Here is a 26,660-nt window from a genome sequence, read left to right as displayed (position 1 = left end):
GTTAGCCCCGCCCTTCTGCTCCTCTTTGCTTTTCTGTCAGTTGTTTAGTGCGCGCGCTTCACTCAGAGGAGCTGCGCGCGCGAGGCGTGTAGTCGCGAGCAGGTCTGAAAATTTATAATATATATATTTTTTGTTTGTTTGTTTGTTTGTTTGTTTGTTTGTTTGTAACGGTCAAAGCGTCGACATTTCGGATCCGAAATCCGGCGCGGAGGAGTAATGGTCGGAATTTCGGGCACTTTCCAATGTAAGTGATTTATTAGATTTAGGCTTGAATTTTGTCAGGCTTTAAAAGCGCCGGTTATCTGAGACTGCTTGTGTGAAGTTGCATTTTCATATCAGGTAATAAATAAGTCAGGGCTGCAAACATGGGCTGTTTCGCTGGAGATGCTTTTGGGTTTTGTTTTATTTTGTTATTTCAGATGCGTTTGAGTTTTGCTCAGTAATGGAGGAAAGCAGGGCATCTTTATTCTGGGATGCTCCAATAATACTATTATATACCATTCTATAATACTTTACACTGGCAAACATTTATTTATTTATTTATTTATTTATGACGCATATTCGTATGAATGTACATTCTCTGGAATAAAAGCTGGTACTAAATCGTACTTTTCCTTGTCATTGTGTTGGTATTCTGAGGGTTTTGTCTTTTGTACCTTTCAGTGTGTCTCTTTTTTATTTAGGGTACTTAATTGGACCACTTTTGTAAGGTTGAGCCCCAAGTTGAAGCTACTACCCCAGTGACGAGGAAAGGTTCAGTTTAGTACACTTTTGTTTGTTTTGAGTGTATAAACCTCTTTCATTCCCCATGTTTAGTTTACCTATGTGGTGCAAAATAGCCTCAAATAGACTGCTGCGTGTACAGCTTCAACCTGCAGACTGTCTGTCAGACTTATGGAGACCAAAGGTTCCTTGAATCAAGTCTTATGTGTGAGAACTGCTTAGAGAAGGACTATCTCTTCTCCCCCCTCCTCTTTCCCATCCGTTCCTCATACTGGAGGATTTGGAGCTAATCCACTCAGCAAAGTTTCACACCATCTGGACTTTAGTGCTGCTAAAGAACAGAACTGCAGGAGGCCTCGCCTTGCCGGTGCATCTGTCTGTCTGTCTGTCTGTCTAGAGGCACATGGGTGCCAAAACCCAGAGATGAGACCGGCTGTTGTTGAACTGTTGGGGTGTAGCCATAGAATAAATAACACAACTTAGTGATGAAGGTGTAGATGCTGCTATGGATGATGATGATGATGATGATGATGAAAGTGTTATGAATGCTTGCACCACAAGGGGGCAGTGCTCAAACCCTCAATTGGTAATGGTGACTGAATTGTCTTTCAGTTGTTCATTAATAGGCACTTTTATCCTAGTTAGGGTCTCTGTGGATCTAGAGCCTATCCTGGGAGCACGAGGCAAGAATATACCCTGGATGGGACACCCACCACCATGCACTCACACATGCACACTCGTTCACTTTAAAGCTAGAAATCCACCTACTGGCATGCTTTTGAGAGTTGGAGGATGCAGATGCAAGCAGAGCATGCAAAACACAGTGACCTGAGATCAGGATTGAATCAGGGACCTGGTGCTATGAGACGGCAATGCTTGCTGTGCCACCATGCTGGTGCTGAACCATCATGATCAAACAATGAATTGCCCAAACAGACTATTAATGCATGTGTGTGCACGGGTTGCTGTTTTATCACCTGTCACAACTTAATCCCGCTTACAGTATATTTCACATGTCTGTTTTCTGTTTGTATTATCGTTTTAACCTTTTGAAGACGTGTGCTGACTTGGACCGTAGGTTAGTTTTCCACTTCCATTCTAGCACTGTGCGTGTGTGAATCAGATTCCTTTCCTCTGACTTGAAGCAAAGGAACTGTGGACAATGAGGCCCTTCAGGTTTGAATTGGAGATCTAATTGGTTTTGGCGCTTGCTGCTGTGGGGCTCCAGTGCTGGCAGTCTAGCACTTTGGTCGCATGGGAGAGTTTGTGAACGTCAGAAAGGAAGCAGGAGAGAGGAGAGGCTGGAGTTTGGATTTTCTCTCCAGCCTTAGCAGCTGTATGTGTTAGCCCTAGGCTAGGACAGTCTTGGGTTTTGCATTAGAACCACCCCAAATGTTTTGACCTCCTGTGAACCATCCGGCATGTTTGTGCCACTAGAGGCTAGTTTCTCAGACCTTATTGAAGTTCTTTTTCGGGGGGGAAATCATTTGATGGTTCATTCACTTTCATTCAGCCTTCCAGAGGAATGTCAGTAGAATCTGGACCAGTTTTTGGTGGGAATTATTTCCAAGAATTTATAATGAAAATGTAATATATTTCAGATCTAATCATAAGTCAGTGGATGTTTGGTTACATATGCACTAGCAACCCTGCCAAACAAAATGTATGCCTTCAGTTCATCCTATGTGATGTCCAGAAAGAGATGTCTGGTGCAGTAATTCTTTGGTCTAGCAGCTGTGGATGTTCCTGATATCACTGTGTTGCTGTGTGTGAGAGAGAGGGGGAGTGTTTAAGAACAGATTATCCATGAAGGGAAACGTGATGAAGTAATTGACATCAGCGCCGCCAGATGTTTCTTGTTGCGTGGCGCTGTGCGGACAGGCTGGGAAAGATGGGATCCAGATGTTTCGGCTCCCTCCACCAGTGCCTTTGCCCAGAATGGCGCTCCACTGGAGACGGGGTTATTAGTGGGACCGGACCTCCTGGAGTCAGACCTCTGCATCGAGTTTAGAACTGCGGATATGAGCTTGACTTTAATGCTGATTGCTGCCTTCTGTCTTTCTTTAAGTCGTCCAACACTGACCAAGTCTTGATTTCCAAGCTGATAAAACTGAGCTGGTATTGGCTCTCTTCTGAAGTGGACCGGTTATTCTCAAGTTGATTCAAACAGAATAATGACAAACTTCATTAACGAACGTAGAAGGAACAATAGACGATTTCTTAACCTGCACTTGTTTTGTCAAAATTTCAAATGATCTCAAGTTCTACACTGTACTAACAGCAGTACTGTTTGGTTGGCTTGGAGTGGTGTTCTAGAGCATACACATGCTACCAGATATCAGATTCATTCAGTAGCTCACTTTCAGTGGCACAAATGAGCTTTGAAAAGCCCTCGCAGTAGTGAGAGGTTTGGGTTTCTCTCTATCTGATTGGGGTCAGACCCCCCTCCTGCTCTCTCTTTCTCTCCAGTTTTGTGTGCTTAATAGGACAAAGCCACCAGTCAGTCAGTAGATCATCATAGGGAGAATGTTCAAAACCTTGTGAAAGAGGCTTATCACCACATTAAGCTTCTCAGTCTTAAACACACACACTCACACACTCTTACTGTCTCTGTCCTGGTGTCTGCCTCTGTCTTCCACCACCCCCCCAGTCCTGCTCTCCTCCCAGTTTCAATAGGAAAGCCAGCTGTTCCATGGCTGTCAGCGGCCAATGGATTATTGAGGGGGGAAAAAGGAAAAGTTCCCTCACTCTAGACTGTGAGAACTCTTATTGTGTGTTGACAGACTGTATGTGCGTGCCTAAGTGGGAGTGTGTGTCACACACCTCTCTGTGTGTGTGTTTGTGTGAGAGAGTGGCTTAATCTGTGTTCACTCTGTCTATATCATACAGAAGATTGTCATGGACAATATCATATACCAATTTGGATATACACCACAAATATCTGTTTAGATAAACAACATGGTCAAAGTAAACTTGGAAGTGTCTTTGGCTGATAGTGTTGGGAGTGTGTATTGAATAGGGATGTAACTTTGTTACTAGTTAAATATTATGTAATTATTCTGATTTCCATAAAGAACTTGATGAGCTGATGTTCAATTAACTGGTATAATCAAGTGACATCATACCAGCTGAAATGAAATATGCAGAAACTGTGGTTTACTACATTATCAGCTCAGTATTTGCGCCTGTAGCCCTCAGCACATTGGTTTTGGTCTTGGGAACTCTCCCTGAGAGTAAAAAAAAACCAAACACCTGCTCCAGAGGCTTTTTAGTTCCAGTGAACACCCCAAACTTGTACACCATGACAGTGTTGATCTCTGCATCAAAATATTGCAAGGTGTCTCTCTCTCTCTCTCTCTCTCTCTCTCTCTCTCTCTCTCTCTCTCTCTTTTTTTTTTTATACGTGTGTGTGTGTGTATATATATATATATATATATATATATATATATATATTTTATATATATATATATATTTTATATATATATATATTTTATATTTATATATATATATATATATATATATATATATATATATATATATATATATATATAGTTTTTTAAAATATTTCTCCCCTCACTGAGTTCATGTGATTTGTAGGGCATAAGAAATACCCAAATACTAATTTCAGTATTCAAATTCTGGCACCTCAAATGCTTCAAAGGGAATTCGAATACTGGAGAGAGTGGTGCTTGTGGTCCTCTCACTAATGGTGTGCATGTTGCAATTGAAAATTTGGTTCAAAAGTACTGGAGTATTCATTTATTCATCCATCATGTATCTTTCATCAGTATTGTAGCATACAGCCACAAGACCGTAGAAAGCCTGAAAGCAGTTGGTTACTTAACCTCTGTAATTTGGTGCAATAAATATATTTTTTTACACCTGCAGAAGATTCCCCCCCCCTCTGTATTAGTATAAACGGCCTTGGAAAGAGATGCAGAGGCAGAAGGTAACCTTGACAAGTGAGAACAGGTCCTGCAGTCCAACCTGAGGAAAAGCATGCTCCTACGCAGTCTCTTCTTACTGCCAGGTGTTCTCAGCACACCACAGCTGAGCCACCTGCAAAGCACAGGTGTGTGTGTGTGTGTGTGTGGTAATAACACAGCTGTGTCTCTTGCCTAGAGGCCAGCAAGACTTAAAAAGACTGATTAAAGGATAACTTTCAGGTGACGGGCATGCACAACCATACCCTTTGAACAAGGGTTTTAGCAAAACACCCAATTTTGAGCACAGGGACACTTTCACCTTCTGTGTTTATTTATTTATGTATTATTTATTTGTTTATTTATTTATTTAAATATGTATGTAAATAATATATCCTTACTTTCCATCATATTAGTACACTTCTCATTCTGTTAAGGAGACTTAATTACTAAAGCTGCATTTAATATTGATATCACTATCCTTAATGCTAAATATATTCCTTCCTCTTTCTCTCTCGTTTCACAAGATTCATTTCTGTCATGAAGAATGTAGTAAATTCATGTAATTTATCCAAAGGCAGTCATTTTATTTATTCATTTATTTGGTTGTTTATTTTAGTTAGCTACCTAGTTGGTAATATTCACCGTCAGTTAGAGGATCCTAGTAAAGCTTGAAGAACTTGCTTTCGTATAATGACGATTTACATTCGAGTCATATCGCGGTAAAGAGTTGAACTACAGCGAGAAACAGGGCTCCCAACCGGTTCAGAGAACAAAAACAACTGAAAGTGACCACATTGCACAGTTTTGTTTTGTTTTTAAAAACGTGTTGCTTGTGTAGCCCGCTAGCCTATCCCTGGAAGTCCTGAATGTGTTTGAAACGATCACGTCTTGCATGATTTCCTCCAGTAGGTCGTTTTTACACACGCTGTGTAGCGAAGGTATAATGTTACATGGATTCAGTTCATGGATGAGGAAACATAGTAGGTTAAACTTGCTGTAAATATTTGCTCAACATTAACCTAATTATGTTAATGTTTGGATTAGGCATAACCTGACTGTCTTCGTGTTGTGCTGCAGTTTATCACAGTTTAGCCATCTAACCCAGACTAGGGATGGGCATTTTGCCAGCTAGCATATCTGTGCATTTTTAAACGGGACGTTTTTTTCCTAACTATATTGACATGTAACACTGTATTTGACACATTTTTATGATGACATCCAGTAAGTGATTACAGGCTGATTCTTAGCTACATGTTGCTGCATAAACAATACAATTCCAACACAAACACAGCTGCCAGGACTAACAGCTTTCCGAATCTACTATTTTGTTATATTCAGACCTACATGTATAAGAAACCAAAATAACCAGCATTTCATTTTGCTCTAACTGGCTTAGGAACGCCGTGTCGAGGTTGGGACTGTAGAACAGGAACTAAAATATCGACTCTTCTTTTTTTTTTTTTCTTTCTCCATTTCCGAACCCTGACTGAGGAGTAGTTTTTATTTATTTTAATTTTTTAATTTTATTATTATATACGCACTCCCATTTTCCTAAACGTTCTCACAGCAAGCATATTGTTTATGTGCACTCTACATGGTAATGCGCTGGGAATTTGGTTTTGGTTAACTCGAGCACTATGAAGCAGCAATACTGATTTCTAAGGGCATCATGATATTGTATTTGAGACTTGGAAGACGAAATGACTCTACAGCTTGATTATATATAGTTGTGTGGTTGGTGTGCGTGTGTGCGCGCGCATACACGTGTTTCATCTATGCTCTTGGCTGCAAGCTGTGGAAACTCTGGGGTGCTGCAGCCAAGCGAGCGTGTGACCTACCTCTCATAAATTTTAGTGCAGACTCATGCACATACAAACACGCTCTCATTACCCATGGTCTCTCTCTTGCGTTCTCTCTCTCTCTCTCACACACACACGCACATATCCATTTATGAATCTTTTGGACACTCCCTTCTTGATCATAGACCATCATTCACCATCACACAACACTTTTCTCTGCATATCCCTTTTCTTTCTCTCTAAAATGTTCTCTGTCTATGTATACACAGTCTCTCGCCACAAAGTGTGTGTGTTCATGTGCCTATAATGGGGGTAGGCAGGGTGCGTCAGGCTTTACTTGAACTAATGGCTCCCAGGCGTGCAGCATGGCCAGACATACTGGAGCCGAGAGCGGAGAGAAGGAATGCCACTCCAAAACCCAGCGTGAGAGGGGAGAGATAGAGGGAGAAAGGGAGGGAGGTAGCGGGGAGTGCATGGCTGGAAGAAGGTTGTGAAGAATTTTGTTGGCAGGGAGGACAGCGGTTTTGGGTAGGCCCACCTTTGAATTCCTCCCCCCTATGTGTTGAACATCTGTATAAACTACCTTCTATCAATCTGCACACTATATTAAACCATAGTGAAGGATCAACATTGGGTCTATGAAATGGATTTTTTTTCTTCTGCTAATTGGATGAGTAGATGTTTATTGTTCTTTCAGAATGGAATCCAGCAGGAGATTTCGCTCTCTGTTTCAAGGCACACTTTTGAACCCAAGATCACAGCCATAGCTAATGGAAACATTGCGCTTTTTTTTTTTTTTCGTTTTTTTTTTTTTTTATAAAGAAAGAAGACTTTTAATGTGGGGAAACTTGAGGTGCAAGATAAAACAGAACTGTTTTATTGGCAGTTATTCTGAATACCCTACTCGGCGTATCTATCAATAACAGGACTGCTTTGAAGAGTGCAGTGCAGATGAACAGACAGTACTGCTGACTGAACGATGATCAGACTGAAATCTGATTTAAATTAACAGCGGTGTTCAGACCTCACAGTAATCACACCTCGCGCAATCTGAGCAAGTGATTCCGACCTACGGTGTCAGTTGAGATGCTTGTGTTTTCCCCGTTTCTCACCCTCATGTATTATGCGGTCTTGCATTTTGTATGTAAATTCTATAGCCCTCCCCCACCCGTCGTGCGACATCGCATGTGCACACACAAGCCCACGTCAACTCACTTTTATGGGTCCTGAGCTTTTCAGGGGTGAAGCCTATAGCTCTTTATTAGCATGTAAATGAAATCAGTTGGCGTAAACTCAGATTAACTCGGGGCTATGAGCATTGACCCCACTTGATTGAGTTTGAGTTGCTCACACCCGTTCTATAGGTCTGAATGAATTTAGCGTTCTCCAAACGGTCTGACGTAACCTCGACTGGTTTGGTATTTAAAACATGAATAGATGTCATAGGCTGAAATCTTGTGTAAATAATCAGTAAACGATCGAGTAGCTAATCATGGCTGCAGACTTGAATGAGTAGTTTATGGGTTTTGTAGGGTGGAGAAGTTCTCACATGTGTCCTCACATGCGTTTCCTGGGAAGAGGAACACTTCATGTGCATATGCAGCTGTGAGAAGATCGGCTGCACAGCTGTTTCCACTGTATGTGTGTGCTTTAACTCTGCGCACTCATCCTAATGTGGTCATGCTGGAAGTATAGACAGTGAGTTGAGTATTGTGGTCAGCCCCTTCTGTGTATGTGAATTTATTTATTTTTATTTTTTATTTTTTTATGTGAAGATTCTTGTTACATTTTGCTAAGGGTGTATGAATGCTTGCAGATTTGTTTTTAAACTGAGGAGCTTTCAAATTTTGTTGAATTCTGCTCTACTGTAGCGAAAATGCTGATATGTTTTCACCTAACCAGCTTAACCTCTGTATCAAAAAATACATCTCTTGCCTTTTTTTTATTATTATTTATTTATTTATTTTTTAAATAAATAATACCAAGTTTGAGCAAAAGTTCTTATGATCTAAAAATTGTTGTATACCTTGTCAGAGGGTTCAAAACATGCACCGAAACACACATTGGGCGTGCAGGGCTGGGGGGAAGGCAATAAAGGGTTTCACAGATGCGCTGTGAAGTGTAAACTCATTATTTAGCAGTTTTCCTTTTCTCGAGTACACTGATTAGTTAGCAGTTGTTCTGTGCCTCGTTGCTCCACTCTGACCCTTGAAACCGAGCCTGCAAAAGAGTGACGTTTAACACCTTATAATGGCCTGCTTGTGTTTCTTTGACACCACTGTGTTCGTTTAGCTCTCCTGGCTTCTGTAGAAAGGCTGTTATGCTGTAAGTATAGTGTATACAAAGTATAAGTGTGTACATTTTGTTTTCATGTATTTTTTTTTTTTATACATACATAAATATAACATGACTGTAGGTTGCTTTAAGGTGTATTGTCAGGTCTCATTATTCAGGGTGTTTCATTAAGCGACTCGTCTTTCCCCCTCGTCCTGGCACATACTTTGTTTGACCTTGTGGTGCCAGAACAATTAGTTATGTTAATCACCAAACCCGCCTCACTAAATACATTAAATAGATTATCAGCTGATTGGCCAGGAGCCACCAAGTGGGCGTGTTGTTAGCCCAGCCAGCTACGCTTCAAGTGAGCATCGTGAAGTGGGGGGAAGTAAGTGTGTGTGTGTGTGTGTGTGTGTGTGTGTGTGTGTGTGTGTGTGTGTGTGTGTGAGAGAGAGACCGAGATGGAGAGAAAAACAAAGTGAGATTAAGAGAGGTGAAAGGGGTTGGATAGCCGAGCAACAAAAGAACGAAAGGCAAGTGAAAAGTGGTGAGACAAATAAAGCTACATCCCAAGTGCGAAAGGAAGCGAGAGAGAGAGAGAGAGAGAGAGAGAGAGAGAGAGAGAGAGAGAAATAAAGAAGTCTTTCTGAATCTCCTCGCCCATCTGGACTCCATATGTGTTTCTCTGGCTGCAAGAGGAGCTTGGACTGCAGCACACATATGCAGGGGGCTTAGACACTAGACACATGCCCCACATATGAAGAAGAGAAAAGGGGAGTGAAAAGGAGCCGTAAACAAGCTAGACCACGGGACTGATTTGTTTTTGGATTAAGAGAAAAGGGTGGGGGGAAAAGGACCGTCCACAAGAGGTGAGGTGTGTGTGTGTGTGTGTGTGTGTGTGTGTGTGTGTGTGTGTGTGTGTGTGTGTGTGCGCGTGTCTGCAAATATCTTGCTTGTATGCTTTCACTTTTTAAGACATCTTCGAATTTTATATTACCTCCATGAGACAAAATTGGTCATTCCTGGAACACAATATGTGTCGTTAAATTGAAATATCTATTTGGCAGTCTAATCTTTTGGAACTGTGCTGTTAATATTTAGACTTGCGTTATGGTGTAGTGCTGATTTTTGTTGGCTGTGGGTAAAGGTAGTCAATGGCTATTCCACATGGCACATACTTTTTAACCACAGACAGGAGAATACTATACACATACACACAGTGGGGGAAAGTCTGAGAGATTCATCACCAGCTCCTCCTTTGCTGGATCTGTCCGTGTAAGCATTACTTTATCACATAAACCTTACTTCCCTGTCTATAGCCACAATAAGTAGTGACGTGTGTGTGTGTGTGTGTGTGTGTGTGTGTGTGTGTGTGTGTGTGTGTGTGTTGGATGATCAGATGGATGGTATGCATGGACGAATTGTGTCATAAATATGTTCAGATAGAAGGCGGTGCTTGAGGGTTTGCCAAAAATGTCTGTTTAGTAACAGCATATTTCCCAGACTTGCTCGAAGCTGTGCTGCATCGCACTGGAAAAGGGCTCCAGGGCAGTGTGTGTTGTAGATTGATAGTCACTGCAGGTCTGCATAATCGTAGCACACACAATCTCCCGACAAGCCCTGACGGACATACACCAGAGCACGCTGTACACTGTCAGCCTGAGAGTCCTGAGTGTTTGTGGAGGGAGGTGTGTGTGTGTGTGTGTGCGCGCGCGTGTGTGATCCTTCCTGCAGACTGACTGTCTGCTTTGCCATAAAATGTACAGTTTTGCACGTTGTCTAATTATTCAGATTTCATGAGAAAGAGAGCGAAATAAGAGATGTGGAAGACCAGACAGTTCAGCTTGTTTACTCGTTTCCTTTATTCGATTAGAAGTTAAAAGATGTGATCCGAATCTTGCAACATGTTTGGGTCACATGTCCGTGGGCATGTTTTCAGGGCTGGACCAAGGATACTCTAAAAATACTTCACGCACATGGACACTAAGCGCACACATGAGATTCAGCCAACAGGAAGTACCCTGTTAGCGCTAACCTGCAGTAACCGTTGAAGTGTCATGAAGCGATCTATTGATCCAGCTGATTTACCGTGCATGTGGAAGTCATGCTTTAATAAGCTTGCCATTATGACCCTGCACTTCTCAGGGTCGAGACGAGAGCGGGGCCCTGCAGGGCATCGGCTGCGCTCACTCTGTAAGTGCACTATCACTAGCCACAGCGGCGCAGCTTCTTTGTCTGAGCTGTATTCACTGACCCCAAACTTTAACCTACACTGTCCAGCAGATTTCCCTGGGGACACAGCTGTAAGTTAATCTCCTCATGGCCCCTGCAATTAGAGAGACGGGACTCGGCTTGACCTAATGTTCGCAGGCCCTGCGTGGGAGTGCGAGAGGGAAAAGTGACGACTTTATCTCTTGAGTTTGAGTATTCGTTAGCTGGAATAGCTTTCTGTTGAAGCTGGTTGCTTATACAAATAGAGCCACAAGATGAAAAGTTTTTATTTAGAAGAATATTCTAGAGTTGTAGCTTGTCTCGTATTTCTCCCGCAATAACTTTGCAATAAGCACACAATTCCTGAAGCTGTCGTAACAGCTACAGTGTACGACAGCCTGAAGCGTGCGGAAACCGCGTTCTATCTAGCTGCACTTTCTCCATCCTATTGGAATGACATTCTTTTTCATGTGTATATACCTGTGTTTGCTTCAGTATGTTTAGTACAAATTGTCACTGCTAATGAGGACACACACACACACACACACACACACACACACACACACACACACACACACACACACACACACACACACACACACACAGAGGGCCTGTGTTTATTCAAGCCCCATGTGGGAGATCTCTGAACTGCTCTTGAGATTTGTTATAGAGGAACTTAATAAAAGCCCCAGGCTTGTCCTTTCACAGAATGGAAAGCCATAAAAGAAGTTCATTTGAATACGGTTCATGAGTGTGGGGTCAAGAGAGGGTTTGTTTTGTTGTAATTAGTAAGGCCAAAGTAGTTCCATAATACAACACACACACACACACGCGCGTGCACACACAGTCGTGCAACCTGTTGCTGAGCGCACATGCGCACACACGCCTACATTGCTGGAGAGGAACAGATGTGTGTGTGTGTGTGTGTGTGTGTGTATTGTTAGTGTGAGAGGACTGACAAGCACCAGGTGCAGCCTTTGTTTTGCTTGCCTTTGCCCAACCCCCATTTGCCCCACACACACATGCGCACGCGCACACACACACACACTTCCCATCAGCCATGTCTTCTATCCTCTTCATCTCCAGGTCCCTCTCTCTCTCTCCTCCCCTTCTGCTGAGACACAGGTGACTGTTGGAGACTCCAGCTGCCAGCATGCTGCCCCATTAGCTCCATATGGTAGAGATGCTCTGAGGCTGCTGCCCCCCCCCCCCCCCCCCACCCCTTCAACCCATGCCCCCTCCGAACACACATCCTCTCTGTTGAAGATTTTGATAGCTTAACCCTTTGTATCCATGGCTCGAGGGGGAAGGGGCGCAGGGTTTGTGTGGGTGCTGGGTGCCCGAAGGTGGTACGAGTCTTTCAGTCTTTTGTTGAGCTGTGTTTAAATGATTTTCCAGTCTGGACGCACTCAAGTGCTTTTAATGGAAAGGCGTATATCGTTTTAAACAAAGGCAGAGCGGGGCTTTTAAATAAGCTCTTTGTGCAAGTTGCTCCAATGTTAAGCGCTTTAGCCAGTGGAGGAGGGAGTAAATATCTCTACTTATTCATGCTAATGGACTTGGTTACGCTCTGCAGTGAACTATGCTCGAACCGGGGCTTATACGTGCATCTGAGCTTTGACCATTGCTAGTTCACGCCTTTTGAAAAACCCGACTACTTTCACTGGTGGTTCTTTTTATGGCCCATGCGTAGGCTAATTCATGCTTAAATTCCATGCTACGTATTCTCATACAAATTTTCAGATTCTGTTAATTCTCAGACGTTTTGTAGTTGGTCTAGTAACCCTGTCAATTGAGAAATGATGAAGCCGTCGTTTGTTACGTTTATTGGAGTTTTTCAGTTATTTGACTCTGTAGGTAAGGCGTGTACGTGCAATGCGGAAGTGTGTTTAGCGTTTGAGGTTGTATAGGTTTGTACGCTTGCTTGGATAACTGCGTGTGAAAGAAAGCGTGTGAGAGTGTCGGAAATACATTGCCACAGCATGCATGGCTTCATGCACAGATGTGCTCCCATACTCAACCTCCTTCTTTGTCAGACTAGTGAAAGCTAAACAACATGATTTAAATAACAAAAGACAGGTGAAAGCAGCGCTGCTTTATTTGCATAACAAAAGTGCACACCTGCACATAAAAAAAAAAACGGATTGCTTGTCTAAAGCGTTTAATATTTCTTTCATATTTCTCATCTGTTCATATTTTTCCACACACTTTAGTGCTCTCTGTTGCTCTCCCAGCCCTATACACAGTAGTTTGTATTATTTTTATGCCATTTAGTAACAGTTGGCGCTCCTGGGAAGCGGAGCACTCTGTTTTATTGTCGATGAATCAATATTTAGCCGAGCAGATAAAGATAGGCTGTGTTAACAGCGCTGTGATCTTGCCAGGTGATCAGTACACCCTGAAAGTCCTGAACCCCAGCTGCCTTGTGTGTATGCACACGTGTGTTTAATATAGCATCATCATCTCCTAATTGCAACATGTAGCACAGAGCAAAGTCCAAACATAGTCCAAGAGCTACCATTGGCCTCACATAACACATGAGGTCGTCTTTGTCTGTAAAAGAGACGTAGAGATCGGTGAGCTCTTTATCATTTCCTAAACAGTAAAAGGGCACAATTTTGGTGAAATGTATAAAGGGATCCCACTTCTTACCACTGAAACTCGCACCAGTGTGTGTTTTATTTGTGTTGATCTGTGTTTCCTCTGTAGAAAGATGGAAAAAGTAGACCTTATTCATTTTATGGCACAGAGCCAATCCACTTGGCCTCGTCTGCATCCATCCCTTTTATTTGTTCTGTCTTTTCTTCCTGCCTCCTGGGTGAAAAACAGGTGGTCACACCGAAAGGAAAAAACACATTATTTGCAGTAAGGAATAAATATTTCATTTTTGCCACGTAGGACTGTGTGTGCGTTTTAAACATACGAGTGTGTCACACGTGCCAGTAATTGTACAGTTGAAGAGAATATATATTTTTTAAATTATTATTTTTTATTTTTTTTGCTTGTTTGTGCATGCGGATTAGTTTTGATTCATTGAGCTATTTGTTTGTAGGAGTAAAACATGGATAAGTTGATTCGAGACGTCGTCTTTTAAAACTTATACTATAATTCCCTTCCGTAGACACCAATTCATCCTGTTAGTCCCAATGAATACACATGGAACAAAAAAAATGTCCTGCTTACAAAGAAACGCCCATAAATCTACGAAACATCTCCTATGAAACATCTGACCTTTGGCAGCTTGAGCTACGCTTGTCTATTAGCCGCTATTCTAAAAGCATTTTCAAGCATCAGATATACTCGCAATGGAGCTAATGGCTCAGCTCATGGTTCTTTCAAGGACAATAGTTTCTCTGATCTACGACTGTTGAGCTTGGTGGTCCATTCAAAGGCAGAAAGTTTGCGGTGAATGGCCTTTGTGAAGGCTAGTTAGCAAGCGTGAAATAGCCAAGCCACTTTTTTTTTCTTCTCCCCTCCCCCAGCCCCCCTCCCTCAAACTAGGGGCTCAGTGATGGACTATTCTTCTCGGGGACAAAGCTTGGTTCATTTGCACCTCAGCTGTGGGGCCTCCATGGTTAATAAGAAGACGACATCTGGCATCTTCTAACCATGGGAGAGAGGTTCCTCAAGGCTCTGTGTTGGGCCAGAGCTCAGTTTGTTTTGTGTTGGTGCTGTGATCCCCACTGGCTTTCACGTATTAGCCAGAAAAAATATTTTCAAAGTGAGGTATTAATATAATACTACTTGGGTAATTAGTTTTGGTATTTGCCTTATGCCACAATTTTTTTTAAAATTTATTTTAAATTCAAATATTCTCCTGACTGAAAATGGGTATATGAGCTTTGCACATTGCTGTTGGAACTTTTATCTCTTTCATTCTCATTTATTCAGAGTAGAGAATGTGTTTGCTTCCAGCGCATGTTTCATATAGCAGAGAAATATTTGAGGCACTGAAATATTTGATAATGAAAATATAATTAAAATTATATTTCTGTGTTCGTTCTTTCTCAGACAGTGGAGAGAAGAAGGTTCTTGCCATGCCCGGTTCTCCAGTGGATGTAAAGACTCATTCCAGACCGGCAGTATCCGCCATGCCCCCTCTTCCCTCGGTCAACCCCAGCGGGCCCCGGCCTGCCGCCTTTTCTTCCACAGCATGTATGTTTTCCACACAAATGCACAGTTTACATACTAAAAATGTAGCATACACTCCATTCGAGATCTGCATTGGAAAAACAGTTGTGCACACACCTGTGAAGTCCATCTGCTTTCACTTTTACACCTATATCGGTCAGCACACATCTGTCTGACTTTTTAAAAAAAAAAACAAAAAAAAAAACCCTCCATTAACCCTATAGTTTCTTCATGTAAAATAAGATTAGAACCATTTTATAAATCCATAATAGATGTTAAATTCTACATTTTATTCATTTCATTTGATTTGGTCATTCTGCCATTTTCTTCAAGTGACCAACGGGATGAACCATTCTCCACCAACCCTCAACGCTGTTCCCTCCCCACCTCAGCGCTACAGTAATGGACCATCCTCATCCTCTTCTTCTTCATTGGCCAATCAGCAGCTTCCAGCCACATGTGGTGCTAGGCAGCTTAGTAAACTGAAGCGGTTCCTCACTACATTGCAACAGTTTGGCAACGACATCTCGCCTGAGATTGGAGAGAGTGTGCGGAGCTTGGTCCTTGCCTTGGTGGTACGTTGTGTGTGTGTGTGTGTGTGTGTGTGTGTGTGTGTGTGTGAGAGAGTGTGTTGTGTATTCTGTTCAACTTAACAAAACTCTTTACTCTCTCCTTCTAACAGAATTCCACAGTCACTATTGAGGAATTTCATTCCAGACTACAAGAGGCCACTAATTTCCCTTTAAGACCATTTGTCATCCCTTTCTTGAAGGTAAATGCATTATCCACTCTACTGTATTCTACACTTCTGTGTATCTAGTGTTGAGTAAATGTGTAGTCTATATCTCCATACTCTTTCTGAAGTTTTGCTAGCCAGAACTCTTGGATCGGAACTATTGATGGAGCATTAACCGCACAAGATCTGTGTGATGGATGCAAACCGGAGTAATAGTATTTGAAACTGTTTGCTTACCCTCTCCTTGGTGTCCTCACCAAAGATGAAACCAGAAGAAACCTCGGATTAAATACTTAATACTGTGTGAAATGTATAAGTATGCTGGCCCATTGAGGTTATACATACACTGATGGGAGTTACAGAACTGGACTTTACACTATTTGAAATAGGTTGGATGGCATGCACAAATCCATTTCGTGTATGGTTTCACCATGCTTGCAGATTGATGTTCAGGCAAAGATACCACGAGGTGGGAAATTCCAGACGAAAGATTACTTTCTCTCAGAGCTGCAATTCTCTGAGAACTAGAATTTCTCTGATTTATGTCTCTGGGTTACTGAGACAGTTCTCCTCCCCTGCTGCATGATCTAAGACTTATTCGGAAGTGTGAAACATGGCTATAAAGTGTCCCAGCACTTTTATGGGGCCTGAGCGACATATGGACTCCAGCTTAGATTAATGCAGGCGTCCAGAGGATTGGCCCTTCCTGGAAATGTCTTGCCTGAATGATGGACAGCATATGTACTGGCAGGGGATTGAGAAAGAGGAAGGGAATGGTAATTATGCAAAGTATGGTGTTAATTAAAGAGAAAGAGAGCAAGGAAGTCCATCTTGAAATGATAACCTACTCGAGGGATGTTTATTGGGCCCTGTTAAGGCCAGGTTATTGTTAAACACGCCTTAACCTGTAACTGTAGGTAGGAGTCAAACTTAGGTTAGCCATATACGTTGTATTTTTATATGCGGTTAAATCGGCTCAAATGGGTTCTGTTGTTCTTTATTGAATTAATGTATCCGCATTGACGGAAACCAGCTTTTCAGTAATCAGCATGTCTGTTCTTATAACACAGTCCATATACCAGTCCTGTGCAAGGAATGCTATAGATCTGTTTTGTGTCATCTTGACAACTTTGCAAATCTTTTCTCCTCCCCTCATCTCTGGGGTTTTTACATGGCCGATTTAGTGTGTATTTTGTCTGGAGACGTTAAAGCCAACAGTAGTCTGGAGGGGGACGTAATGCTAAGGGAGTGTTTAGTAATGCTGAGCAGGGCCTCCATCAATCAAAGACTGCATGCAGACGCCAAAGACCCAGACACGGAGGCTGCTTTGAGGTTTTTGCACAGATTGATTCTAAGCCCCGATTCAGGACCAGTGTGTGGGGGGTGGCTAATTTGAACCAGCTTAAGGGAAAAGATGAAACCGCTTGCATATCTTCAGGCTGTAAAATAAATAAATAAATAAATAGAATTAGGCAATACAGAAAACTTGTTCTAATTTATCAGTACCATGTCAAAGATGGAGAAAATAGAAACTGTGTGAAGAAGCATCTGACACACTTATGCAGTTTTATTCATTTTTCCCTTGCAGGCGAATCTGCCATTGCTTCAGAGAGAGCTGCTGCATTGTGCACGAGCAGCTAAGCAGACTCCAGCACAGTATCTGTCCCAACACGAGCACTTGCTGCTCAGCACAGCTGCACCTTCTCCCGCAGACTCCACCGAGCTACTGCTAGAGCCAAGCGACCACAGCAAGAGACACAGCCCTAGCAGGTACCCACACAACATATACTGGACAAAGTGGTTTTCTCAGTTTGACCATAATATGATCCATAATTTTCCTTTATTAACCATCTTTAATTAGAGCCAAAGAAAATGGCTTCCACGAGCGACCCCCAGCGCCATTAGAGCCTCCAGCCAAGCGGATCTGCACCATTAGCCCTGCCCCCAGACATAGCCCTGCCCATCCCGTGCCACTCCAGATTCACCCGACCCCACCCCCTCTCCAGCACTACGCCCTGGATGACATCAGCACCCCACACCTGTACAGAGAGCCCCATCGCATCCTGGAGCTCAGAGAGCTGAAAGACAGGCCACGACAACCAGGTAATTACCATACTTGCATGTGCACCCGTACACATTCACATAATGGCAGGAGCCTGTCCAAAAACTATGCAAATCAAATGGTCCATTACATGGATTAATGTAGGTAGATAATGAGAGGTGGCTCTATACATAGATGAATGGATAGGTTAAAGAAATCTGTCGATTCCTGAACATTAACAGGACAGTGGTAGAGAGGAAAGTAAAGAGGGTAGAGGAGGTCATTTAAGTAAATTGATATAGGCAGGGGCTAAATCCCCTCGTGCTTGTCTTGAGCTTCTGCCAGTTCCCTCCGCACAATACTCAATCTTCATTAAAGAGCGTTTGAACTGCAATAAGAGTAGAAACATCCCGACACTGATGGTGGGCTCTGTGTGAGTGCACGCGTGCAAGTGTGTTGTTAGAGCCTCATATCCAAGCCTTGATTTGTTTAGAAGTGGCCTGCTCCGCTCAGCCAGAGCGGCTCCCTGAAGGAATGTTGAGCGTGAGTGTGTGTGCGCGTGCACTATGAGGTGGAGAATGCATTCTGACAGCTGAGCTCCAGATGTGGGTTGTGAGTGATGTGGTCTCTTTGCAGTCTGTTTTTCATCATTGTATCATCATTGTCTTAAAGTGTTTTTTTTGTTTTGTTTTGTTTTGTTTTTTATTCCTGTATTTTTTCAATTATTTCTGTTCTTTATTTATTTAATTTTTTTATTTGACTGTTTTCGTTTTTTTTTTTTCTTCTTCTTCTTCTTCTGTAAGGCATAAATATCCTAGTCTGATGGTAAGTGATTTTATGTGTGCTATGTCTCCTAGATCTGAATGTTCTCATGTTTTGTAATCAGGTTCTAATGGGGGCTACCACGAGGAGCCAGTCGACCACAGACTGACTGAGAGAGAGTGGGCTGACGAGTGGAGACATCTAGACCATGTAAGAAGTACTTCTCGATAATTCGCACTTAGTCCAAGGATATATCAAATAAGCTGCAGAACAGCATCCAGATGTGTACTTTATTATAATGCATGTGTACTACAATTAGGAATTGGGCATCACATAAGAAAAACAGAGGCTTTTGTGTTCAGTTATCAATTAAAATTTTTTTCCCCCCATTTTCTATTTGCACCCATGTTGAGTCTGTATGAATTTGAGCATTTATAGAGGAACAGACAAAACAGCAAACAATCTGGAAAAAAATTACAATTATAGGTGCTGAACTGTATCGTGGACATGGTGGAGAAGACGAGGCGTTCAGTGAGCGTCCTGAGGCGCTGTCAGGAATCAGACCGTGAGGAGCTCAACTACTGGCGACGGAGGTCCAGTCAGCTCGACGGTGCACGCAAGAACGCTCCAACTCCCAGCGCTGTGTCCTTCTCCAAATCACACAGTCCACTCTCTGCTGATGCAGTCAGCTCCGGTGAGTTCTCTAGTACTTATTATTATTATTATTATTATTATTATTATTATTATTATTATTATTATAACTGGTATCTATTATAACTGGTTTAGAGCATGATTGGGGTGAAAAAAATTGTTCCATTAGCAACTGATCTAACAATGTTTGTGTAACCATTCATGGATGTTTGAGGTTTGAGTGACTCGTTTGTTCCCTCTTGTGGTGATCTGAGGCACTACAGTACTAAGCTCCAACTGTCTTTGTGTTCTGACTAATGGACTCGGAGCGTGTGTGCGCGTGCCTGCCTGCCAGTGTGCCTGCTGAGTGAGCAGGTGTTGTACGCTTGTGTCCAGGCCGCTACATTAGGAGAGTGTGTTGTTTGAGGTCTGCTTTCTGGCAGTCACTCATTTCTACCATCTGTGATCAGTCCCTGCCCAAAACCAAGTTGCCTTCTATATGACTGCCTCTCTCTCTCTCTCTCTCTCTCGCTCTCTCTCTCTCTCTGCATTGGCCTCTTCTGGTATTGAGTACCGTGTTTTAATGTGAACGTTCTCTTCATCTTTCAGATCCTCAGCGGGAGCTCTCTCTGCATGCTGGCCCTGGCTATGTGCCTGATGAGATCTGGAGGAAAGCTGGTAAGGGTGGCAACCCTAGGAAACCTGTTTACTACCCCCACATGCACCTGTTCCTTAGTTTCGATCTAATCTGGCATTTACAAGCATTATAGAACCCATCTAATCCTTACGAATGTCCTGCATAGACACTTTTTATATCTGAAGAAAAGAAATATTAATATTTGATATTTTTTGTATTGTAATCAGTGGCTCAGATCCTAACCTTTTTGATTCTGTGTGACTACTGTAGAGGAAGCGGTGAACGAGGTGAAGCGGCAGGCAATGGATGAGGTGCAGAAGGCAGTAGCTGAGGCAGAGCAGAAGGCCTTTGAAATGATCGCAGCTGAGAGAGCAAAGATGGAAAAAACTCTGGCTGAAGCCAAAAGGAAAGCCACAGAAGATGCGATTCAGGTCATCAACGAACAAGAGGACTCCAGTGAGGTAAGTGTCTCTTTTTAATCCATCTGTCCCTCTGTGAGCCCATATCCGGTCTAAGTATCTGTGTCTGTTTATCTGCTGAACTAAGCATGCACTCACTTCCACCCACACCAACTCTTGCTCTTGTTTTCTCTCAGTGCTGCTGGAACTGTGGCCGGAAGGCGAGTGAGACGTGCAGTGGGTGTAATGCAGCTCGCTATTGCGGCTCCTTCTGCCAGCACAAAGACTGGGAGCGTCACCACCTGATCTGCAGCCCGGGCCTCCAAGCTCAACCCAAAGCAGTGTCCGTTCTTAACACGCGCATCCTGACCAAAGCCCCTGAGAGCGGCCCAGCCCAGAGCCCCAGCCTGGAAAAAACCTCCAACACCTCACGAGCCTCTACCCCCCCAAGCCCCTCCTCAGCCTCCACCCCTGACACTAACACACATTAGAGGAAACGCTAAAGAAGAGATATGGACATATTACATCTCAGTGACCTGAAAAAGGCTATAAACATCAGAAAACCATGCAAAAGGAGCCAAATCAGTAAACTCATTAATTTGATATTTCACACAAATGATGGGAGTAATGGCTTATTGTTTTCAGTTGGACAAAAAGACTGTTTTGGATATATATTTTTTTTTTCTTTAAGGACAGTAAACAATGTGAAATCACTTTTCTGCAAAGTATAGCGATGTTCTGTGTTCTCCATTCAAGGAATAGGAAAAAAATAAATCATCGGATGATTGCTGTATCTCAGTACTGACCGTTGCGCTGGTGTTTAACGATTCTTCTTGCACAAAACATGTCAGTCATTTTTGTGAGTGTGAGTATGTGTGCATGTTTGTGTACGTACACGTGTGTTTTCTACTGCATGTGTCGGACAATTTGATTGCTTGTAGAGCAATGTCTGGAAGCAGGAAGACCATTGCTGGCCATGCATCAAGACGGTATTCATTTGATACGAGTCTGCTCTTGCTGTCTAAAAGTACCATTAACAACTCGACAGACAGCAAAACAGAAAGTACGATGGTACGACCACTAACTTGCATGAATTCATGTTTCTGTATTTTGACCATGGCTACCAACCCCTGGGGAGTATTCCACGAAGTGAGTTGTTCAAATCCAGGCTTCTTCGAAATAGGCTTAACCTAGCCAGTCGGGTCACTCCATGCTCCGCGCTTTCTAATCATCTGTGGACCTCCTTAGCCGTTGAGTGGCTTTATTGCGATTTGTGAATGGCACGGATGGTCCTGTCCCAAAAGGATAAAGGAGCCGCTAGACTGACTGCTCTGCGCCCTTGGCTATGGGCTACACGCTCCCTCATCCACTTGTATTTTAATAAACATAGCTGATCATGCAGTACCTGTAAGTGTAGGATGTATTGTAGAGCTTATGTTTTGGCCAGTGTAGATTACCTACTAATAGCTTTTATATGTTCTGAATATCCAAGTATTGAACATGTGAACAGTTTTATGGACCTAATAGTATGTAGGCTACTTTTTATTTAAAAAAAAAACAAAAAAAAAAACTAATAAAGCTTCTAAGGCTAGACAATGCATCATGTAATAAGATTTGTTCGGTTTGCATCAATTTAGTTGGACACTGTGGCAGAATGTTGGTTTAGTTCAGTGTAACTGTGACATGTCGTGTCCCCCCCCCCCCCCCCCCCCCTTCCCTCCAATGGTATTGATCAAGCTAGGCTAAACGTCACGATTAGCCTGACACAGAGCAGGCTTGTCCAAAAGCATCTTGCCATAGTAACTGAGTGGGGCTTAAGATTATTGGAGCGAGTGACACAATTCTCCAGGCTTGAGTGACCTGAAATAAGCCTGGCTCATCAGGTCAGCTCACTTTGTGCAATACTCCCCCTGGTCTAGAGGGTCCGGGCTGCAGTGATGAGCAGTGCATAATCACACACAATGTGAAAACACATCTGGTACAAAAAACTTGTCTTCAGGACAAAGATCTTGCGGCCACTTTATAAGAGAGCATTGTGTTCCCAGCAAAAGGTGTCAATTATCTTCTCAGGTTTTCTTTGTCTTAAAATTAAGCTTGTTTGGTTAAATGTGAGAATTAAACTTTGGGGTGTTTTAATTTAGAAATCTGATTAAAACTACGCCTTTAACGTGGCTCGGGCTAGGTTTCATACAAACAGTCCAGTTTGGGCTGTTTACAGCTTGTTCTTTCATAACTCTTGCACAAAAATACTCTTCATTTTGGAAGTTTTTTTTTTTTTTTTTTTTTAAATCATTATCTTGTTCTTTCTATTCTCACAATAGTCTTGGTTAAGAATGAATAGGAGGAAGAACCTTATAATACTAAGCTTGTGAAATTGCCCTTGATATTAGTTTATCATTTTATACTGTGGTCTATAGGTCTGTGATGGGTGGCATTAACTCGCCAATTCAAGTCATTTGACCCCAATACAGAAATGTTATGTCATGTCGTATTTGATTGACTGCATAATTAATTTCGCGTTATATGATCCTTCAGTGGCAGGTTTAGAGCTCTGTAACAGCAATATTGTTTTCCGGTGTCGCCTGTAAGTGTTGCAACTGAAACTATTTAAATCTCAGGAGTACATTATATGTAAATAAGTTTATTCCCTTGTTCACGTTTAGAGAGGCTAGAGTTTCATCTTTTTTCTTTTGCTTTTTTTTTTTTGGTCATGTTGGTGTCAACATTCTTTTCACGTTTTATGTAACGAAATAAATTCCATTATTTTTTCATTATGAAATGACTTACCTGTAAAATATAATTATAAACAAAAAAGATCTGTATTTTGGGAGCCATGTGTCACCAAAATGTTTGGGTTTTTTTTTTTCCTCACAAGACACAAAGAGAATCTTGATATGATGTAGTAATAAAGAACTAAATACAGCAGAGTTTGATTACATTCATTATTTACTAACGGTTTACTCGTAAATAAGAAACGGTTTGCTCAGGTTCAAGTCATTTTGGGCTGATTTTGCTAATATCGTAAATGTATAATTGAAGCTCCTCCATCTTGTTTTATAGGATTCTTTCAAGCACTAATTGCATATTTGCAATAAAATATTACCACAACTCATTTTAAAGCTGTTTTCTATTCAAAAAGACATGGGGTTCTCCTCCCACTCTCCAAAACACGACAGTAGGTGGATTAACTATGCTAAATTTGCCCTAGGTGTGACTTTGTGCATGGGGGTGTGTATGGACAGTGCGCAGAGTTCCTGGGATAGACTCTTGATTAACCGCAACCCTGACCAAGACAAAGGAGTTACAGAAGATGAATGAATAATGCCCAAGGCCTTTGGCATCTCTACAACAATTAAAACGATTGCAGAAAAATGTAATAAAGAACTATTTAAACTTTTTTTTCTGCAGTTGTGCACAGGCTTTTATTTTGAAGTGTGCATGCAGACCTTGTGGAACAACTGCACTGATCTGTGTGTAGAGGGCTATGAGATTGAGAATGGTTCATCCAAGGCTTATGATTGGTCTATGGGTCTTATTTGTGTCTCATTTTGTAGATGTGGGTGTTCTGCTTACAAAGGAAAGGCCTTTTTATTGAGTTTCGGATAAATTGGGCTACAGTACAAAAAGTCTGAGTAGTAACGTTCAAAAAACACAAGATTTCATTGTTAAATTCTGAAGTCTATGAACAGATAAGGTGGCTTCCTTCTTCAGGATAATTTGCTTCTCCAAGCTACACTGACCCAGCTAGCTCACATATTCAAACTATAAACTAATTAAAAGATCTCTCTTCCACTCGAGATGAATAAAACAGCCGAACTCACGAAGACTGGATTCAGATGAAGTAGGTTTATAAGCAGTCAAGTAAGACAGCAAACAAACTAACAGGTACCAGGTGTGCTCGCCGTATGGATATGTAACTTGCACTGAGGATCAGCTCCTTATATACATTCTTAAACATGTTCCAACTTTAACCAATCACACGTTTCCTCTTTTGCACATCCAATCACAAGTCTCCACACGTATCCTCATTATGTACCTTCCCATTATCTCTAAGGAGTCTTGGGTTTTCTATTTAATGCTGCTCTAAACTTTCCTTATCTCTTGTCTGTTTTTATTTGCATCATCATTTTTGACAGTTATACTGTAGGGTCTATTATCTTTTCTAGCGGTTACTTCCTTATCTACTTTTGATCTATTTCTACCGCGGATGAGCGACAGACTTTTCTCTCGTCATGACTGAGTGAGCATTCTAATGCTTAGTACCTCTTTCTGTAATTCAATTCAGTTCAATTTTATTTGTATAGCGCTTTTAACCATGGACATTGTCTCAGAGCAGATTTACAGAAACATATAATCACAGGATACAGATTTTAAATATGAGAATTTATCCCTAATGAGCAAGCCGGTGGTGACGGTGGCAAAGAAAAACTCCCTAAGATATGAGGAAGAAACCTTGAGAGGAACCAGACTCAAAAGGGAATCCATCCTCATCTGGGTAACAATGGATAGTGTGAACGTAAAGGGAAGTTTATTATAGTTTTAATATGAGGTCTGTTTTGTTGAACTGATCCACTGTTCACTAAAGGAGGCTTGAGTGCAAAACTGCATGTGGTAATTGCAGTCCTAAGGCCATAGCAGAAACCGTAGTCCCAGCAACCACAGTGAGAATGTCCATGTGGAATTGAGGTCCAGAACCATTTCCATGGTATTTCCAGTAGCACCACCCTCAGCAGTCTCAGAAATCTGCAGGCTGCACTGCTTTGGGGTCGTCCTCAGCAGCAGAATGTAGCCTCCAGTGATGAGAACTCCAACCAGAAGTAGGGCATCAGGATGGATCAGGCAGGTCTGGAGAGTAGAAAGGGACAGGATTACTGGCATCTCAGGAGTATCGTGTAGCTCGACAGAACAAAAGAGGGAGAGATTGTTATGTATGCTTATTGTCCCGTAATGGATAAGACAGTATACGTTGCATAAAAAGTCCATTCATGGAAAGCTTGAACAAATATGTTTCAGCCTGGACTTAAACACTGAGACTGTGTCTGAATCCTGAACACTAATTGGAAGGCTGTCCCATAACTGTGGGGCTTTGTTCCCCCTGCTGTACCCTTCACTATTCGAGATACCAACAAATAGCCTGCACCTTTTGATTGAAGTAGGTGTGGCGGATCATAAAAGACTAAAAGTTCGCTCAGGTACCGTGGTATGAGACCGTTTAGTGCTTTATAGGTCAATAGTAGTATTTTATAATTAATGTCAAATTTTACTGGGAGCCAGTGCAGTGTGGATAAGATCGGGGTGATGTGGTCGTATCTTCTGGTTCTAGTAAGGACTCTTGCAGCTGCATTCTGGACTAACTGCAGCTTGTTTATGCTCCTACTGGAACATCCAGACAGTAAGGCATTACAATCATCCAACCTAGCGGTGATGAAAGCATGAACTAATATTTCTGCATCGTGTAGTGACATTATATTTCTTATCTTAGCAAAATTTCTGAGATGAAAGAAGGCTATCCGAGTAATATTATCTACATGAGAGTCAAATGAAAGACTGGAGTCAATAATCACACCAAGGTCTTTTACTGCTGCACATGATGAAACAGAAAGGCCATCCAGAGTTACTGTGTAATCAGAAAGCTTACTTCTAGCTGCATGTGGTCCTAGTAGTAGTACCTCTGTCTTGTCAGAATTAAGTAAAAGGAAGTTAGTTAGCATCCAATGTCTAATGTCCTTTACACAATCCTCAACTTTATTGAGCTGGTGTCTGTCCTCTGGCTTTGCTGAAACATACAGCTGTGTGTCATCAGCATAACAGTGGAATCTAATTCCATGTTTATTAATAATTTGACCCAGAGGTAGTATATATAAAGTATAAAGCAGTGGGGCTAAACAGAACCTTTCAGAACACCAAACTTTACCCCAGTATGTGTAGAGAATCGGTCAATTAATCGATCGGTCAATCAATAACGATCGGTCAAATAAGACCTGAGCCAGGAGAGGACCTTTCCCTTAATGGCAACAACATTTTCTAGTCTATCAAGGAGAATAGTATGATCTATAGTATCAAAAGCTGCACTAAGGTCAAGCAACACAAGCAAGGGGACACAACCCTGATCAGAGGCCAGTAGTAGGTCATTTACCACTTTAACCAGCGCTGTCTCCGTGCTATGATGAGGCAATTCATGACTTGCTTTGTGTTCTTTGTGAGCCTATCCCAGGGAGCATGGGGCACAAGGCAGGGTACACCCTGGACAGGGCGCCAATCCATCACAGGGCACAATCACACACCCATTCATACACTGTGGACACTTTGGACACGCCAATCAGCCTACCATGCATGTCTTTGGACTGGGGGAGGAAACCAGAGTACCCGGAGGAAACCCCCGCAGCACG

The 26,660-nt window shown here is 42.1% G+C and overlaps 1 protein-coding gene across 3 annotated transcripts; it reads left to right on the top strand.

Moving 5' to 3' along the window:
- On the top strand, positions 1-23,193 carry cbfa2t2 (CBFA2/RUNX1 partner transcriptional co-repressor 2). Of its 3 annotated transcripts, none has more exons than XM_017480456.3 (11): positions 1-102; positions 14,948-15,091; positions 15,401-15,642; positions 15,750-15,839; positions 17,392-17,573; positions 17,665-17,906; positions 18,731-18,816; positions 19,093-19,300; positions 19,846-19,914; positions 20,144-20,334; positions 20,469-23,193. In XM_017480456.3, exons 2-11 carry the CDS (start codon positions 14,974-14,976, stop codon positions 20,760-20,762), a joined length of 1,722 nt encoding a protein of 573 aa, XP_017335945.1. In that variant the 5' UTR covers positions 1-102; positions 14,948-14,973; the 3' UTR covers positions 20,763-23,193. The 3 variants fall into 3 exon arrangements, with proteins under 3 accessions (XP_017335945.1, XP_017335944.1, XP_053539556.1); XM_017480455.3 differs by lacking the exon at positions 1-102 and adding an exon at positions 109-244; XM_053683581.1 differs by lacking the exon at positions 1-102 and adding an exon at positions 9,169-9,594.
- Positions 23,194-26,660: the final 3,467 nt, after the last annotated feature.

Source organism: Ictalurus punctatus, chromosome 11 (genome assembly GCF_001660625.3).
Source record: "Ictalurus punctatus breed USDA103 chromosome 11, Coco_2.0, whole genome shotgun sequence".
NCBI classification, from domain to species: domain Eukaryota; kingdom Metazoa; phylum Chordata; class Actinopteri; order Siluriformes; family Ictaluridae; genus Ictalurus; species Ictalurus punctatus.
Note: the sequence above shows the minus strand (reverse complement) of the source record. Positions and strands in the feature narration are given on the sequence as shown.

Coding starts and splice junctions, on each gene's coding strand:
- cbfa2t2 (XM_017480455.3), top strand. CDS start 217: ATGGTCGGAATTTCGGGCACTTTCCAAT. Junction 15,643..15,749: donor GCTTGGTCCTTGCCTTGGTG/GTACGTTGTGTG, acceptor TCCTTCTAACAG/AATTCCACAGTCACTATTGA. Junction 19,301..19,845: donor TGCTGATGCAGTCAGCTCCG/GTGAGTTCTCTA, acceptor TTCATCTTTCAG/ATCCTCAGCGGGAGCTCTCT.